The 17,953-nt window shown below is 32.8% G+C and overlaps 1 protein-coding gene across 1 annotated transcript in view; it reads right to left on the bottom strand.

The window, feature by feature from the left end:
- The window catches only part of LOC121449281 (triadin-like), a 46,173-nt gene extending 29,005 nt beyond the window's left edge, over positions 1–17,168 (bottom strand). The window contains exons 1-6 of the mRNA XM_041653587.1: positions 17,135–17,168; positions 16,829–16,846; positions 13,357–13,389; positions 13,214–13,240; positions 9,883–9,909; positions 4,965–5,012 (exon numbers count right to left, since the gene is read on the bottom strand). Of these exons, the coding sequence (XP_041509521.1) occupies positions 4,965–5,012; positions 9,883–9,909; positions 13,214–13,240; positions 13,357–13,389; positions 16,829–16,846; positions 17,135–17,168 (187 nt within the window). The remainder of the gene's footprint in view (positions 1–4,964; positions 5,013–9,882; positions 9,910–13,213; positions 13,241–13,356; positions 13,390–16,828; positions 16,847–17,134) is intronic.
- Positions 17,169–17,953: the final 785 nt, after the last annotated feature.

Genomic DNA, 17,953 nt, shown 5'->3' with positions numbered 1-17,953 from the left:
TGAATCCTGTTTTATAATATATACATGCTATTGGTTCTGACCCTCTAGAAAATCCTCCCTGCTATATTTCAGACAAGATCACTGAAAATCCTGAGTATCTATATGGAAAAAATGACATTTTGAATTTCATGTTTAGCTTTGCATTTCTAATTTAATGCAAATTCATCAAGCCTTATTTTATGGTGAATAAACAATGAATTCTTAGCAAGTAGATTTTCTCCCTGTGAGGAGTCAATAGAAAGCCCTTATCAGCAGGGCGGTGATGGTTCATGCCTTTATCCTAACATTAGAGAGGCAGAGGCAGGTGGATCTCTGTGAGTTCGAGCCAGCCTGGATGATCTACAAGAGCTAGTCCCAGAACAGGCACTGAACCTACACAGAGAAACCATCTTTCAAAAAATAAAAAATAAAAAAAAACAAAAAAACAAAAGAAAGTCTTAATTTTTTTTTCTGCATGAAAGAAAACTTTCTTTGATGTTGGAAGAAGAATTTTTATTTTCTCTACATTTGAAGATATTTATTAGAAGGAAGGAAAAAGAATAGACTTTTATTGTACAACTTCAGAGAACACAATTAATGTAAAAAATAGCTGTCTTTAAATTTATTTATTTATTTATTTATTTATTTATTATTGGAGACAGGGCATGAATGCTGTCCAGAGTGTTTGTATAAGCCTAAGAACAACTTGCTTGAGTGGTTTCTCTCTTTCTTCCCTGCAAATTCTGGTGATCGAATCCCAGTTACTAGGCTTTGCAGCAGACATTCTACTGTGCAATCCTAATGGACTGCTCCATCCATCCCTAGACTGTAATGATGGATTTAGCTAAGCTTATGCTGAACCGGGAGTAAAAAGTAGTTTTCTGTATTTTCATTATTTGCTGGATTTCATTATTGTTCTTTTAAATATCCCTTAAAAACCAAAATCCCCCATCTCTCCTTAATTGCTAATCATCATCCATGAAGTTTAATATCTCCATTAGCATCATAGGCAATGAGTATTATCTAAACGTGGAGGATGATAGGATTTTGATTGACAGGTGAGTTGTAGTATACAGTTTCAAAAGTCCCTGGTATCACACTTACATACTACAACCTAGTCTTGAAATAATAACATATTATTTTGCTGTATTTAATGTGACCACCCCAAAGGTCACTATCATTTTAAAGGTACTGTTTAAAAATGAGAATGACTGAATCAACAAAATGCATAAATATCTGTAGACAGAAAAGTAATATTGATATTAGATCTTTGGGTACATATGGTAGAAAAAATAGTAATGATGTTTTCTTATCAGTCATCAGATGATGTATTTATTAATTACATCCAATCTTCTGCTAACTTTTATAGTTATATTTAGAATTATGTACAATATAGTGTTATTGTATACATAAAGTTGTCCATGTCTGAAAGTGAATTTAGAAAAAGGCATGGCAGACAGGTCATGGAAATTCTATTAATCGTGTTAATGAAGCTGGACCTCATCTTATGAATGGCTGGAGAAAATAGAAGTTAAATAAAGTGTTTTTTTCATTGCTGTGGCTTTGATGATTTACTATGACTTTAGTGAGTTTTAATACAAACATTGACATTTAAGTCATTTGATCATGACAGTAGGTCTGATAAAAGACAATGAAGATTGAAATGTGTTGACAGTATGTTTATTAACATAAACAGAAAATTTTGTAGACTGCAAACATTAAGATTGTTTAACTAATCAAGTAGTAAAAATAAGAAAACTCAAAATTGTTTCCAGATTCCTAGTAAGGTATAGAGTGTTTAATGAAAGCAAGTGAGGGAGGAAAAGTTAGCCAGTTTGAGTAGAGGAGGGTTGAATCCGAAGTTGTTTAATTGAACAGTTGAGAACAGAAGCCTGAAATGAATCTTAAAATCCAAAATGAAGATACAATGCTAATATTTAGCATATAGGGCAGTATCTTCACATGGCTACATCATAAGTCAAGGAAAGAATATATGTTTCAGCTAATAGCAGAATCTCTGGGATACCAACAAACAGTGTGTATACAGTAAAAGTATGCAAAGACTTCATAAATAAAGTTCAAAGACTATGAAGAGAAACTGAAGACTAATTCACATGATAAACTCCTCACAAGACACGCATAGCAGAGATAAACTGAAAGTTCCTGCTGTGGACTTGAATTATTTAAGGACTAACAGGTTTCATTGCTTTAGCAAGGGACTCACCATCGGCATGAGCCACAGCAACAATGGCGTGCCTCTTTGAGACCTGGGACTCCTCCTGAGATATACTGATCCTCATATACATCCTGAAAAGCCTCATTGCCTTGTCTCCCTGTATTGCTTAGACCAAAGATGCTCTTATACATCCTTCTCCCATTGGAAAGATATCTGTTATTAAAGGCTTACTTCTGAGGTCACTGCAGGGCAAATCTTTTGATGTTTTCCAAGAAAGAATAAATTTTAAACTGCCATGTCACTTCTGAATTTATCTCCCTGTTAAACTTCAGACTAGAGCTATAGTTTTGCTGAAAACTTTCTTCAAGTAGCAAAAATAGAGTACATCTTTCCCAATATCTTGCCTTCTTAGGTCTAGAATTAACCCTCATCTTTTCTTTTAATTTATTCTTAGTATTGTATCCATAGGATTATGTTGAATAGAATTGAAAATTAATTGAAAATTGTGAATTTCAAAACAGATGGTATCAAATGAGGATTTAATATTATGTATCTTCAATTAAGTATTAAAACAAAATAATTCATGCAAGTGATAAATTAGAACATTATAGCTCACTTACTGAACTATAGTTGAATTATTCATAACTTTGAAAATTTTACAATGATCAAAAAATCAACAGTGTTCACTCTATCATATACAGTCCCAAACTCAAAATCAACTTGGAAAAAAATAACAGCCACTAATTAAATTTTCTTATACTATTTAATTATGAGATATAAGGTGTTAAATGCTGTGGATGCCATATACATGAGAGAATAATAAATGTACTACATTTTAGAGAAAAGGAATGTGTATAGTAATTAACAAATGATAAAATTCAGTTTTAAAGCTGTTTTGTAATTTTGTTAATAATGTGAGACCCTCCCTGAGTTTAATTATTGTTTCGAGACAAGGTTTCTCTGTTGTATTGGTGCCTGTCCTGGAACTAGCTCTTGTAGACCAAGCTGGCCTAGAACTCACAGAGATCCACCTGTCTCTGCCTCCTGAGTGCTGGGATTAAAGTGTGCGCCACCACTGCCCAGCTCTAAGTTTATTTGTAATGGCTTTAAAAGCTATGAATGATTGTGTTGATTTTTCATTTTCTACCAAACTGATATGTACCACCATACTTAAAACAAAAATTAAGACAGAAGATGAATTTCAAAGAAGTTGGCTTTAATATCTTATGTTTATTTATAAATAGATTGTTTTTTGTCATTTGACTCCAAAGACTTAGCCAGCAAGCTCATTCCAACAAAAATAGTGGCCCCATGCTATAAAATCATGACATTATTAGTTGTGGACTCTGATGAGTTCCATAACTGATTATACAGTTTTGATTTCATATCATGATTTACTCTGGCTTTTACATGGTTGAATTGTAAATTGTCAATATTTGTATTTATGCCCTAATACTCAAGGTAAAATACTTCAATTCATGTAAGAATCTGATACCAGTAGCTTAATATTTGTTTTTTTTTAAATCATCATCACATTCTTTTCTACAACCACTAATTACCCAAAGACAATATTATCTGCAATCCTATTATAGAAGAATAACATCTGCTGTTTTCTGGACACTGTTGGTGTCATTGTTAGCTACAGATATGAATATATCTTTCCTTCATCTTCCTTCTTGCTTTCTAATTTGCATTTGTTGACAACATGTGAAATCCTTGTATCCATGCCCTGATTAATGACTTTTTTTATTGTCTAAATCCTTAGCTTTTTCATAATACCATGATATCATTCATTCTGAAACAACTGCAATTACATCACACAGAATTAATAGGCGTGTCAATTTCAGAATATGATACCATATAAAGCTATGCTAATTTAGGATTCTCTCACTTATGGTAAAATTATATCAATTAAACACAATATTATCTCTTCCATAAAATGATATAAGCATGTTTATGTATATATTATATATATATCAATTTTTATATATTATGTATATCAATTAGTAACATGTATATATTATGTATATCGAATAGTAACATGTATATATTATGCATATCAATTAGTAATACATTCATGGGTGTGGAAAATTAATTTATGTTTACATATAATGTTAAAAAACATGCAAATAGGCGTCATGTATATTTTATTAGTTTTTTATAATTTTATGTATTTGTTCTTTTTGTACACTTAATATCATGTTAGTAGAATATGTATGTAAGGGTGTATGTGTAGATTTTTGCAAGTGTGAAAGTATAAAGAAGGTAAGTCTTATTAAATATTCCTATGAGATACTTTTAAAGACATTGTTAAAATTACTGATTTCTCTACAAACTTCCTATTTTGTTTCTCAAAGCTAAATGTCCTATGTTAGCATTTCATGGGATATATTTGTTAATTCTGTATTGTTTTCACATAAAATGAACATTTTTATGTGAGACTTCTTAGTCAAATTTTAATATATGTAATACCTGCTATTTTAAAGTAGCGTGGTGTACCCAAATATCCTATGGATGACTGAAATCATATTGGGTTTAAGCAATATATTTATAAATATTTTCAAAAACTGTATTTTGAATACAATTACAAACATTAATTTATATCTCTAGAGGATCAGGACTGAGTACACTAGAGAACTAAACATAAAACCTGGTTAGTGTAGATGCTACAAGCACCATGCAAAGTTGGTTTCTGTATCAGTGAAATAGCAGAATTGGCAGGCAAAGTTCCTCTCAACACACTACACAAACTAAGTTAAAAGCTTCAAGATCAATTATAGTCATATCAGGATTTTTCTGTTGTGCTTACCCTTTTTGGTTGAGGCATCTGCAATCTCTTCTTTGGATCGTTCAGCTTCTGCAAATTTAGTTATACCAAGAGTAAGCAATGGATATCAGAGTTTTCAGAATAATAACATATAGTCAGGCAAGAACACAGATAATCAAAACGTAAAATGCATATATTGCCTAGGAGAGAGAAAAGCAAGCTGCAGAGAAAGCTGAACTTCAAAACACTTTTATCACTTTTTGCTTTTTGATAAATTAACCCTATGTAAACTTCCTTTAGCGAGGTATAATTCTGTGATATCAAAATTGTATTATTATGTAAGTAGTGTTGATAAAAAGTAGATTATTCCACAAAAAGAGATATTAGATTATGTGTATATGGTCACAGTTTAGGTGATTTACGAATGTTAGGGAAGAACTTGTAAAGCCCTTCTTTGTTCACTCTTTAATTGTCTAGGTGGTGAAGGATATTTGACCTGAATAGCTGGTGGTGTAAGTATTATTAAGTATTAGTGGTAATATAAATGCTCAACTCAGTTGTTGCTGCAAGAAACAGTAACTATTTAAAAGACAAAACTTTTGCTCCACTGAAGTTATATGAATTATCTGGTAAGGAAAATGAGAAGGCCAAACCAAAGATATAAAATGAAATGTATTCCTAGAACATGGTTTTCCATTTCAAAACAAAGGCAGACAAAGTTTCTACAATTTTCTGGGCTGGGGGAAAGAAAATAAGATGAGATAACAAATCTTTGTAATGCTCCCCATCTCATTTTATCAACATTTCATTATTTGAGTTGTTCATTATTATCATATTTTTATACTTTTGATGTTATTAACATTTGTATATTACTATCACTTGTATTATCTAATGACAAAGATCTTAATATTAGTATTTATTATAAATTTTATATTTATAATTTGATTTTAAATTTATGGCTTAGACTTTTTTATAGGGTTTTAAAAGTCCCCATCCTAGAAGAACACTCCTATATATTTCTCCATATACTTTTGTAGTTTTAATTAAGTTTTCTCATCTGTGCTGCTGGCACTCCCTCTAAGAGTCAAAGGCCACCTAACACAAACTTAAATACCAGACATGAAAAGTCTCTTTTGAGTTATTAGTTAAAGTTATCTAAGATACAGCTCTTGGCCTTGGCTAATACAAGCGGTGGAAGGTAGATCTCTATTTCTGAAGACACTATGCACTTCAAGAACAGGATCCAGAGGCCCTTGAGCTAGAGCTGACTTGAATGTCCCCTCCATAAAGTCTAGTTTCTATGGTAACAGAAAATACATGCAAGCTTCCAAATAAGAGAAGTAATCAAGAGTCCCATCCACATGTGATACCTATGAATCACATCAATGATCAGCATGGCATGACATTCTTACAAGTGGAATAGTATCACACATACCTTGGCAGTAACCAATGGCTCTGTAATTGGTCTTAATATCCACTCAACCAAAGGAATACCATGCCTGGTATTTTAACTCTAGCTAACTATTCTATGAAATCGTGGTCACTGCGAGAGAATCTACAACCACTAATTTACTAAATCAGAATAAGACTATATACCTTATTTTTTAAAGAAATAGTCCAGGGCTATTAAAATAATTTATCCAATATCTTGGTATAAATGCCTCCAAACACATGTTCAATGATAAATGCCTAAATTCAAAATTCCCTTAATCTTTAACTTTGCATACTGTCTATTCTCAAATAATTCTAGAGTACATTAGTAGAGGAGTAAAGTTCTATAGAACAACCTCTGCTTGTTGGCTGAATATACAAAAAAATCAGAGGGTAAAAAAAATAGTTCATTGTTGATATTTCAAATAAATTTATATAAACAAATTTTCAATCTGTCTTGTCTAAGGTATATTTTTTGTTCATAGCACAATTGATCAGAGGATAGTTTTGGATAATATGAACTAGGTGTTCTAAGCCCTTGATTTACTCAATATGAAAAGAATCAACTAAAACAATGTTTACAAAGACCTTCAAAGCACTGGTGCTTGGTGTGACCATTCACAGTAAAATAGGGATGATGTCCAAATGTATTTTAGTAAGTAGTGGGAACATAATGTCCTTTTGAAATTTACCATGAATGGTAATGCATATGTTACATAATCAATTCTCTAAAATACCACCTGTTAACAATCATTGTCAGTCTCAGCACTATAATATCCAATGTTTAATGTAGTATATACATTCAAGAGGGTGGAGGAAGAAATGGGTGTTTGGAGGCATTTTTGGCTTGAATCCACATGTACAAAATAATTTATATTAACTTTCAGAAACTCTAAATATAGGTCTGTGGTGTGTGGAGGTCCTGTCTGTGTGCTGCTTTTTTTTTTTTTTTTTTGGTTAATGAATAAAGAAACTGTCTTGGCCTGTTGATAGGGCAGAACTTAGGTAGGTGGGGAAGACAGAACTGAATGCTGGGAGGAAGAAAGGTAGGGTCCGAAAGAGGTGCCATGAAGCTGCCACCACCAGATATAAACCTGCTGAAACTTTGCTGGTAGGCCACATGGTGATATACAGATTAATAGAAATAGGTTAAATTAAGATGTAAGAGTTAGCCAACAAGAGCTAATGGGCAATGCAGTGTTTTAATTAATACAGTTTCTGTGTGGCTATTTTGTTTCTGGGCAGCTGGAACAAACAAGCAGCCTCCTCCTTATAACAGGCCTGACAATTCTGTATTTCCCAAGACACTCTTTCTTCATCACCTTCACCTCACAGCATTGCAGGGACATTAAGATCCCCTTAATAGGATGTATCATTGAAACTTGGACAGTTTCTATCTTTTGTAATGATCATAGGACCCATGAAAGCCTCCGCTTCAAACTGATAAGTGTGTCTCCTACAGTGATATTACTTAATGTTCAGGAGCTGGGTAGATGAGTTTTCCCTATTAACTCAATTTAATTTGTAGCTATGAATCCAGGGATAAGGAAAATTAATTTTCCATGAACTTTTCTCCTGTTAATCTCACCTTTGGTTTTAAATTCAGTGTCATGATATGCAATCACATACATATCTGCTTTATGTTAATTTACCTATATATCTAATTGTCTTACATACTATTATGATTTAAAATAACACACCAGATACTCTGGTAATACCTATAAACTTCACAACACATTATATTGTCAAGTTAAAGACTTTTCAAAAATATCCGTAATTTATGCAACTTTCCTCTTAGCATTAAACTTATAGTCTACAGTAACCTTATAGTCTGCAGTAACTTAGTAAAATCTGTTATTTTATGATTTCAATACCTAAAAGGCCAATTTCAAGATAAATGTCTAATCATAATTATAATAGATGATTTTAAGAAACAAGGGCTTATGAATCATTTTAAATTAATTTAAAGTGAAGACTAATATTCAGTTAAATCCCACATGTCATAAGTGGTTGGGTACTAACTCTTTTTAAATTTTATATTGGCTTTAAATCATTTGGCAAGCTAGTTTACTAGTGTTCTGCAAAAGATGCTTAGCTCTTCAGAATGTGATTGGACAGTGCTGCACAAATGGACATAATTCCAGATTTTATTCTTGTGGATGAATATTTTTATCTGCATGTTACATTTCTTCATGAGAAATGTTAATTTTCTGAGTAATTTTCAATCTAAAGTTTTCTATGAGCAATGCAAAATTATCAGTTTCACTTTCTACATTTTCTTGATTATGCATTTCCATGGTTTAGCATACTAAACAATCTATAATACAAAGTTTCAGTTAGCCTTACATTCAGCTTTAAACTTACTGTTTTACATGAAAATATAAACAGAATTATAGGTCATAATAAAGTACTTTTTAATTTTTTTAAGATTGTATATGTGTGTGTGTGTTCGTGATTTTGAATGCCCATTGATATTATGAGAGGACATTGGATGATCTGGAACTGGAGTTATAGATAATTGTGAACCAATATGGGTGTTGGGAACTAATCTCAAGAACTCAAGTCTTCTGTAAGTGCACCATGTATTTTCCACTGTTGAATCATTTCTCTAACCCTAAGCTACTCTTTTTCAATATCTCTAACTTTTTAATGTCTTTGCGAACAAATGAAATTGCAATGTTCCATTTTTTAAAAGACATCAAACTACCAAATATTTCAATTATTCTGTGATATATCTGTCAATAATATACTGTTTTAAAAATAAAATATTAAATAAAATATAGGGCTTTTTATATGTCAGTACCAGGATCAATGTTTTTTCACCTTCAACTTAAAATAAAAATATAAATTCATTCTATAATGTATGCAGCATATATTCTATTATTAATCCTATAGATAAACCATTAGGAAGTTAGTATTTTGCCTAAAAGCAAATGCCTCATATTGCACTTAATATCAATTAATAACAGTATTGAAATAACTATTTCATCAAACTAAAATATAATAAGCAACAAACAAGCATTTCTCCTTAAGAATGTTTCAAGATCTGCCACTGATGCATCTGTCATACGTTTTCAGAATAATTTCCGAATATGAGGATATAAACATTAAGAAAAGTGAAACTCTACAAAAGAAATCTTAATAAAATTTTAGGAAGGCTACATTCCATTGAAATGTCAACTATCATGGTAGACAAAGTACATTGCTAAGAAGCTTGATCAAGGTATTAATAGTTAGGATCTTTAAATAGTTAATTAGGAAATGTGTAAAAAAATGGAACTGTTGTTAGCTCTATGGGATGCAAAACAGATGTGACAGAATACAGAATTATGGTCTAAATTACTGAAAACTCACAAACTGATGCTCACTGACAAATTTTCATTAGGACAAACACAAAGAAAGCCAGATGAGTTATCTTGCACATTATTTCACCATAACAATTAATCATATAGAAACATGGACAAGTGGGACACAAAAAGAAGTGTTAACAAGGTCTACAGAAGAAAATGCAGGTGAGTAATTTACATACTTGCTTTCCCAGGTTTTTCACTTGGAGCTGCAATAAGAAGAAAAAAAAATCAGTTTTCATTAACTAGTAGCTTTTTATTTATTTTAAATAACTTTGAGATACAGTTGTTTGGGAGATAGCAAGTATAACACTGAAAAAAATAGATCTGAGGAGAAAATGCAGCTTTGTAGTTTTCTTTGTGGTCCTCTAAAATGAATTTCAAAGTGCAAAAATTTGGGAAGCTGTAGAAAGTGAGTTCATACATCCTTCAGTATTTGCTCGTGCTGTATTTACTCTACTTTCAAAAATTATCAAACAGCCTGATTGCTTCCATGTTTAGACAAATATATGTTCCCAAATCTATAAGACTGTCCCAAAGAACATAAATTATTTTTTAAAAATATCCAGTAATTCTACTTTCTTTTAAAATTTATTTTATTTATTTTACATCTTAACCAGTTTCTCCTTCCTCCTCTCCTTCCATCTTCCCTCCTCTGAGCCCTCTCCCTCAATTCACTCCTCTTTCTGTTCAGAAAGTATCGAGGGCATCAACAAAGCATGACATATAAAGTTGCAGTAAGACTAAGTACCACCCCTTGTATTAAGGCTGGGCAAGACAATCCACTATGAGGAATAGGTTTCCAAGAGCCAGCCAAAGCATTAGGGACAACCCCTGCTACCATTGTTAGGAGTTCCTAAAGCAGAACAAGCTACACAACTTTCACATATATGTATAGAGCTAGGTTGGTCCCATGCAGGCTCCCTGGTTGTTGGTTCAGACTGTGAGTTCCTATGAACCCAGGTTAGTTGCTTCTGTGGGTTTTCTTGTGATGTCCTTGACACTTCTGGCTTCCTCACTTCAACAGGATTCCCTGAGCTCCACCTAATGTTTGTCTGGGGATCTCTGCATCTATTTCCATCAGTTACTGAATGAAAGCTCTCTGATGATGCTTGGGATAGTCACCAATCTGATCAATGAAGAGGGTCAGTTCAGGCATTGTTAGGAGTCTTAGCTAGAGTAATCTTTGTAAATTCATGGGAGTTTCCCACTTTCTTAAAAAAATGTTTAATTAACCAGGCATGGTGTTGTACACCTTTAGTCTGAGGACTGGGGGGATAAAGGCACGAGCATCTCTGTGAGTCTGAGGCCAGCCTTATATACATAGTGAGTTTTAGGACAGAAAGAATTACATAGAAAGGCCTTGTCTCTAAAATTAAAGCAAAATCAAATGAAAAGGCTTGAGTATTAGTAAGTTGGTGCATTGCACCCACACCATCAGATGTGCATACAGTGACGGCAAACAGACTATTGTAGTTAGTGATAATACAGAGGAATAATACTGATCCGTCAAAATTGCTCATATCAATTCTTGTGTATAATTCTGCATGTTTTCCATAATTTATGCTCTACCTTTGTCTACCGCATATATGTATAAATATGAGCATGTATTTGTTATTACTGTGGGAATGCACTCCTGAATAAATAGGCACCAATCTATAATGCAGACAAAGCATCACTTTTCTGAGTGGTATCAGTTTGACTGTTATTGTGAAATAATGAAACATGCTATTATTTCATCTCTTAAATTACGTGTCTGAAAATTATTCAGTTTTTATACTTTACAGCCAATTGTTACTCTATTTCATGTTCATCTCTTCAACTAATAAACTGTTATCAAGTGCCCATTGTGTATCTGGAAGTATAAAAGTCATTTTTGAGAATAAAAAGCTAAATCCCATCTGTATCCTCTGTCTTCTGATGTTTTAAAGCCCAGAAAAGAAAAGGGAATTAAATCAGCGTATTAAAATCTATGATAACCATAAGAAAAAAAAACTGCTATTGAAGTTGAAAAGATATCCAAGCAGACTTTGTTCATCTCAGGAGGTATTACAAAGTTGGCCAAAGAATAAGAAACGTAGGTTTGAATACTTATAGCAAGAGGTTATAGATATGCTAGGCTTTAGCTGTATTTTCTTGGCTAGTGACGTAATGTTAAATGAATGTTGTTTCCTTTTAAATACAATGGAATATGATAAGAGCAGCAGAGAGAATAATTAAGGAAATGTTCGCTTGCATACATGCACACCCTCTGCACATACAACATCTTCACACCTACACTCTCCAAAAGTCATCGCCTGCACAAACGTGCACACTCACATCTTGTATACACACATCTTCATATGTCCTGTACACATGTGTGTGCGAGCACACACACACGCACACACAGACCGTGTACAAAAGCCTCAGTTACATTCTTTGAATAGTAAAATAAAGTAAATAACTTTAAATGATAAAACGAAAACTACCAAGAAAAAGTTATAGGTAGCGTTTAAGGCAAGGTCAACTGAAAGTATTTAAGTATTTCAGAAATTATCAACTGGAATAATTTATTTGAACTGGTTAAATTTTAGAAAACCTTAAGAAAATGATTTTGTGTCCACATTATCTGTACTTTTAATTTCAGTTGTTTTATTTGTCTGGTTGACTGGTTTTAATTTTCTAATCTTAGGATGTTGCTATATTGAGAGAAACACTCCAGAGCAGTCCAAAATGTTGTTAATCAACACTATGAACAGGAGAGAACATTTTCAGGAGTTGAATATCTTGTGTTTCAAAAGTAAAACAATGTGAGGAGAGCATTCACAGAAATGTTTTATTCTTGCCTTCTCTTGTCTGCTTTAATCATAAGTGTATCTAGAAACCAGTGTTGGTAATTGTCGTTGCTGATCATCAGCTTCCTGGACTCGAGACCCACTGAGATGACAATTGTCTGGGCATGTGAGTGAGGGGTTATCTAAACCAGATGAGTTGAAGAGGGAAACCCACGGTAATCATAGGCACCCACGAGCTGTGGTCCTGGGCTAGACCCAGCGGTCATTATTCCCTCCATGCAGACTGTGAATATGATGTAACTTAGTGCATTGAGCTCTCCTACGTCCTGATGGACTATACCCTTGTACTCTGAGATAAATAAACCCTTCATCACAGGTTGCTTTTGCTGGGTGATTTTTCAAACAATAGTGTTTCTCAAATATTGCCCAAATGGATGAAAGGTGATCTTACTAAGATGTAGATTCTGACTTACTTGGTCTGAGGGGAGACTAGATATTCATACTAGCAACCTGTTGGAGGACCTGATACTGCTAGTTCATAGACACTAGTTTAGCAAAAAAGGAAGAACACAGCATTCAATTTACATCCTCTCAAACTGTACTGATATTGATTCTGTCAAGACCTTAGAAAACAGACAATGAGATGACAGATTTCCTGCCTTAATCTGGCATTGCCTTTATAATCCTGATTCAGGCTTGACATAGGTAAAATTGATTGAGCTACTCCAATCTCACTCACCTGGAGATTCCAATTTTGGTGACTTTGCTGTGTGAAACAAGAAAAGAAGGGGAAAATCACTAATCTGTGATAATCCATTAAATTTCAGTTTTCAAGTACCAAATAAATAATTTGAAAAAGCAGAAAAACATTAAAATAATTACCTGGTTCTGTGGGCTTTTCTTTCTTTTCCTGTTCTAAAACATATTACCATTGTTAATATTATTATACTTCTATATTTTCTAAATAAGATTAGTAATGTACACAAACATACATTGCTAATGTTAGACCACAGAAACTCATGAATGTCACAAAATGATTAATATCTCACCCTCAGTATAGCCCTTTATCCCTTGTTCATTGAGCATGTTCCCCTAGCATCGCACTGAAATATTCTAAATATTAAGGAATTATTTCTGAAGTATTACAAGAAAAATAATATAGATTTTTAAAGGATGCAAAACATTAAGCTTGCTCTTATTTTATATTAACATGAATTAAAGTTTGGATACAAAGTAAGCACCAAGTATAATTATAGTTTATTTAAAATAAATTATAGAAAGTTGAAACTGGGTCCATTTTATATGGACTGCCTCTGCCAAGTATTTTCTTAGCTATGTATTTAGTGACAATAAGAACTTTGATGCGAAAATTTAAGCACTAAGATAAAGGAAGAAGGCCAGTGGAAACAAACACACTTGCCTGGCTGTACAAAGCCTGTTACACTAGAATCCTCGTTAGGTGGTACTTCCTTCAGAGATGCCCACCCCCGTCACATTAGATGATGAAAAGGCATGATTCAAGCCTCAAGCTGACACTGACCTATTAATAAGGACTATTTTTCTGTTGCTTATGTTCCTATTCTAATTTAAAGATTCTCAAGTGATGATAACATATAGGCATGGTAAAGCAAAGCAAGGCAGAGATTTCATGAGATTTTACTTAGTGAATATAATCTGAAGATAGGGAGATATTTGCATTGAAAGAGTTCTATAAACCGAATTCTAGGATGAAAGCGTGCCAAATGGTTTTCTCTGACCAATGCATCAAACTCACCCTGTACAATTTTATTCTCCAAGCCTGAATTGATGTATGTGGTTTAGGAAACTTATTCTGCTCTGACACAGTAGCTAGCAGTAAAGTAAATAGAACAAGTGGTTTGACCAAGTGCTGAGAACACAAACAAAATTGAGTGGCATAGCTAAAAGAAAACATACTAAAGTCCAAATGACAGTTAACTGGGAGTGATGTTAATTTTTCATTTCTTTAAACATATGTTCATTTTTATTTTGTATTTAAGTGCTTTGTTAATATGTGTACATGCATACCGTGTGTTATATATGAAAAGGGGCCTTGGATCCCCTGGAACCAGAGGTACAGATAGTTGAAAGGCACCATATGGGTGATGGGAACCAGACCTTGGTCCTCTGAAAAAGCATTAAGTGTTCTTAATCAATAAGTCATCTTTCCAGGTCTTGGGTGTATGGTTTAACTAATAGTTGAATAATTAACTGAAATATTTAAAGATGTTTATATTAATAAAGTGATGACAACAAAGAATTACTGAAAGTGAATTTCAGCTTTTGTCAAACTCAAACACTGGCTATGTATGATATCCAAAGACGAAATAAAAAGCTTTTCCTCTCTTTATATATATAAAATCCTATTACATATATGTAATAGGATTTTATATAATGTCAATATATCGGATTTTATAAAATGTCCATATACTTCTTGTCCTGCTTTTCTCATCATGGGTTAATTTTAGCCTGTAAGTAAAAAAAAAATCTTCTAATTTATGAATAATTTGAAACTAAATATGAGATTATAAGTTATAATAGAGTACAGAAAACTTAAATACAAAAATATTAGATTGAACAAATTAAAAGATTCAATAATAGTAACAAAAATAAAGTCTACTCAATAAAGCAGAAACAATAGGTGAATTCGTAAGTGATTAATAATTGTTTTTAAGGATATAATTTCTCCTCCAAATTACTGCCAAACAACAATCTACAACCTTTCTTGCAAGGGAAGAAGTTGGATGATAAATGAATATCTGAGAAGAAATGTTTATTTATAAAATACATTAGTATCTTGAAGATTGCCAAGGAGATGCAATAAGTCTGGAAAAACTTTAAATCCCATAAACTGCAACAAAGTAAAGACTTTAAAGATATATATATATATATATATATATATATATATATATATATGTGTGTGTGTGTGTGTGTATACATTTTTAAAAGTGCAAACAATTGTTAATGACTTAAGAATTGGATCTCTAATAACTTTATTCCAATGAGTTTATAATTCTTGTATGATGATGAATATTAACATGGCTAAATATTTGTAAATAACAAGAAGAAAGGTAATAGAAAAGATCTGGAAAATGACAGCTACTGAGTGTTTTCTGAGAACAAAGCATTGACTAGATCACAATACTAAATATACCATATATGTGTGTACACATATATAATTTTTAATAAAAAAATATGCTCTTTATTGAGTCAATCAACAGGCATGCCAGGCTTAGTAGACTTTCTATGGGAGACCTTATTCTCTCTGAGGAATGAGCAGAGGTGGTGAGGGCAGTTAGGGAGGAGCAGGAGGAGGGGAAGGATGTAGGGGGAACTGTGGTTGGTACAAAAATGAACCACATTTTCAAATCTCTGACTGCCTCCATGTTCATGCAGGTGCAATGGTTTATGTTATGTTTTCTGAATTTTTGGACCAGATCTCATAGCAGCTATCTACACTCATCTATCCAGGCCTGAAGGACCATATATATTTCTCTACAGATAAATTGCTCTCTCTGGCAGGTTTGTGGCATAATTTCATGTTTCTTTCCACAGGACATGTCAGATCAGTTTTCATGACATAGTGTTTCAGTGTCCTAACTTTCAGTACAACCAAAACATGCATGATTTTCTAAGTTGATGTATATCTTCAAGCAGAATTTTAAATGTCAACGTAATCCTATCTCTATATTTCAGAAGTGTGTAACTTTAATGGCTGAGTTTATTGTCCCTTAGTTTATATTTGTTAAATATATCTTAGTTTTGCAAAACACAAACCTGGAGGCATATAGCTTTACTGAACTGTTGGCAAGCAATTTCAATAGTGTGTTGAATAATTGTGGAAGATCCTTAAGAAATGGATCCCTAGAATTTTATTGCAATGGCCTTACAATGCTGATAGTAGGTGGAATGTGAACAAGCCAAGGTATTTATAGATTACAAAAAGATAATATGGAAGAGTCTTGAAACCAGCACTCAGTGTTTTCTAAGATTGGAGACAGGAATAGATGACAACATTAAACTTACACAAATGTTATATTATGGGCATCAATGGAATGTGGTTATGGTAGGAAATTAAAGATTTGAATTAACTACCCACATGAGTTAGAATTATTGCTATAGTTTCTGTGCTATTATAACCTCCTTTTTACATATACTCCAGTATGCTGAAGACCAATAAATAATGTAAAGCCAGTAAAATAAACAAATCAAAATAAAAATAGAGTCCACATGCATTAAACACAGGAATTTGAAACATAAATATATCAGCACCAGCAGGGTGATCATATATAGCAGAGGCAACATATTTATACAGGCGTTGCATGCATTTCCTTACTTTTCCCCTTGGATTGTTCTGTAGAAAGAAAAAGAAGCAGGGAACAATTGCTCTTAAAAGATTTTGAGATATGTTTGCCACAAAACCATGGCTAGAGTGCCTCTCCCCAACCCCCCTCCCTATGACTTTTCCTTTTAAATTTCACAGGGAATCTTGCTTTGAGGTTTCACTAATTATCCCAGGTAGATCTATAAGTTGATTGACAGAAACAGAAGAGGTTTTGAATTATTCTGCTTAATGACCTGAATGTTTTATACCTGGTAGTCTTAATACACATACATAAACACCTTATACATACATAATTACGGAAGACAGAGGATGCATTTGCCAAATAGATCATGATTGTAGTCAAGACAAAGAATGTATACGTCAATTCCAAACAGATGACACTATGTCGAAATGATATTGAACTTACTAAATTTGTGTATTTGATATGTAACATTGTTAAGAGTCATAAAATAATCCTATCTTTGAAATAGTTCATGATAGGCAAATATGAACAATTATTGGTGTTTTGTGTTTACTAGAGCTTGAGCATGGAGTCTTATGCACGATAAACAAGTGTGCTGTCCCTGAGTTACAGTTCCAGATCTCTTATTTTTGTCACTGTTAAATACTTCTAGTGGCGATATTGTCAGAGAGCTCTCTTTGTCTTACTTGCTCCCTTGCTCTTTTCTCTTTATTCTCCTTCTTTCTCTTTTATATACAGAATTTTTTTCTAGACATGTCTTTTAGTGATAAAATGCTATTTACAGGCTCATCAAGTACCATGTACCAACCCCCCCGTTCACACACACCCAAAAAGAAAGCATTTCAAGTATTTCTTATACCTTCTGGAGTTTTTTTCAATTTCTTGGAATCTGAAAATGCAAAGATAAATTATTGATACTGTAGATATGATTAAACTAACAACTGACTGGTTAACAATAAAATTTCCATAACCTCAGAATTATTTTAAATTAGTCAATAGGATGACTACTTTTAAAATTATTTAAGAATAAATTGCCCTGCTTTCCAAAGAATGAACATTGTAAGTCGAGAGGTTCTTTCTGAAGCATAAAGCATAGACAAGTATATAAACCAAAATATCTACATCTAATTTTCATTGATACTTAGGTTGTGGTT

The sequence above is a fragment of the Microtus oregoni genome, unplaced genomic scaffold, assembly GCF_018167655.1.
Source record: "Microtus oregoni isolate MIOR12 unplaced genomic scaffold, Mior012 000006F_ref0000085, whole genome shotgun sequence".
In the NCBI taxonomy this organism is placed as follows: domain Eukaryota; kingdom Metazoa; phylum Chordata; class Mammalia; order Rodentia; family Cricetidae; genus Microtus; species Microtus oregoni.
The sequence above is the reverse complement of the archived record's forward strand: the minus strand, read 5'-3'. Positions and strand labels throughout refer to the sequence as shown.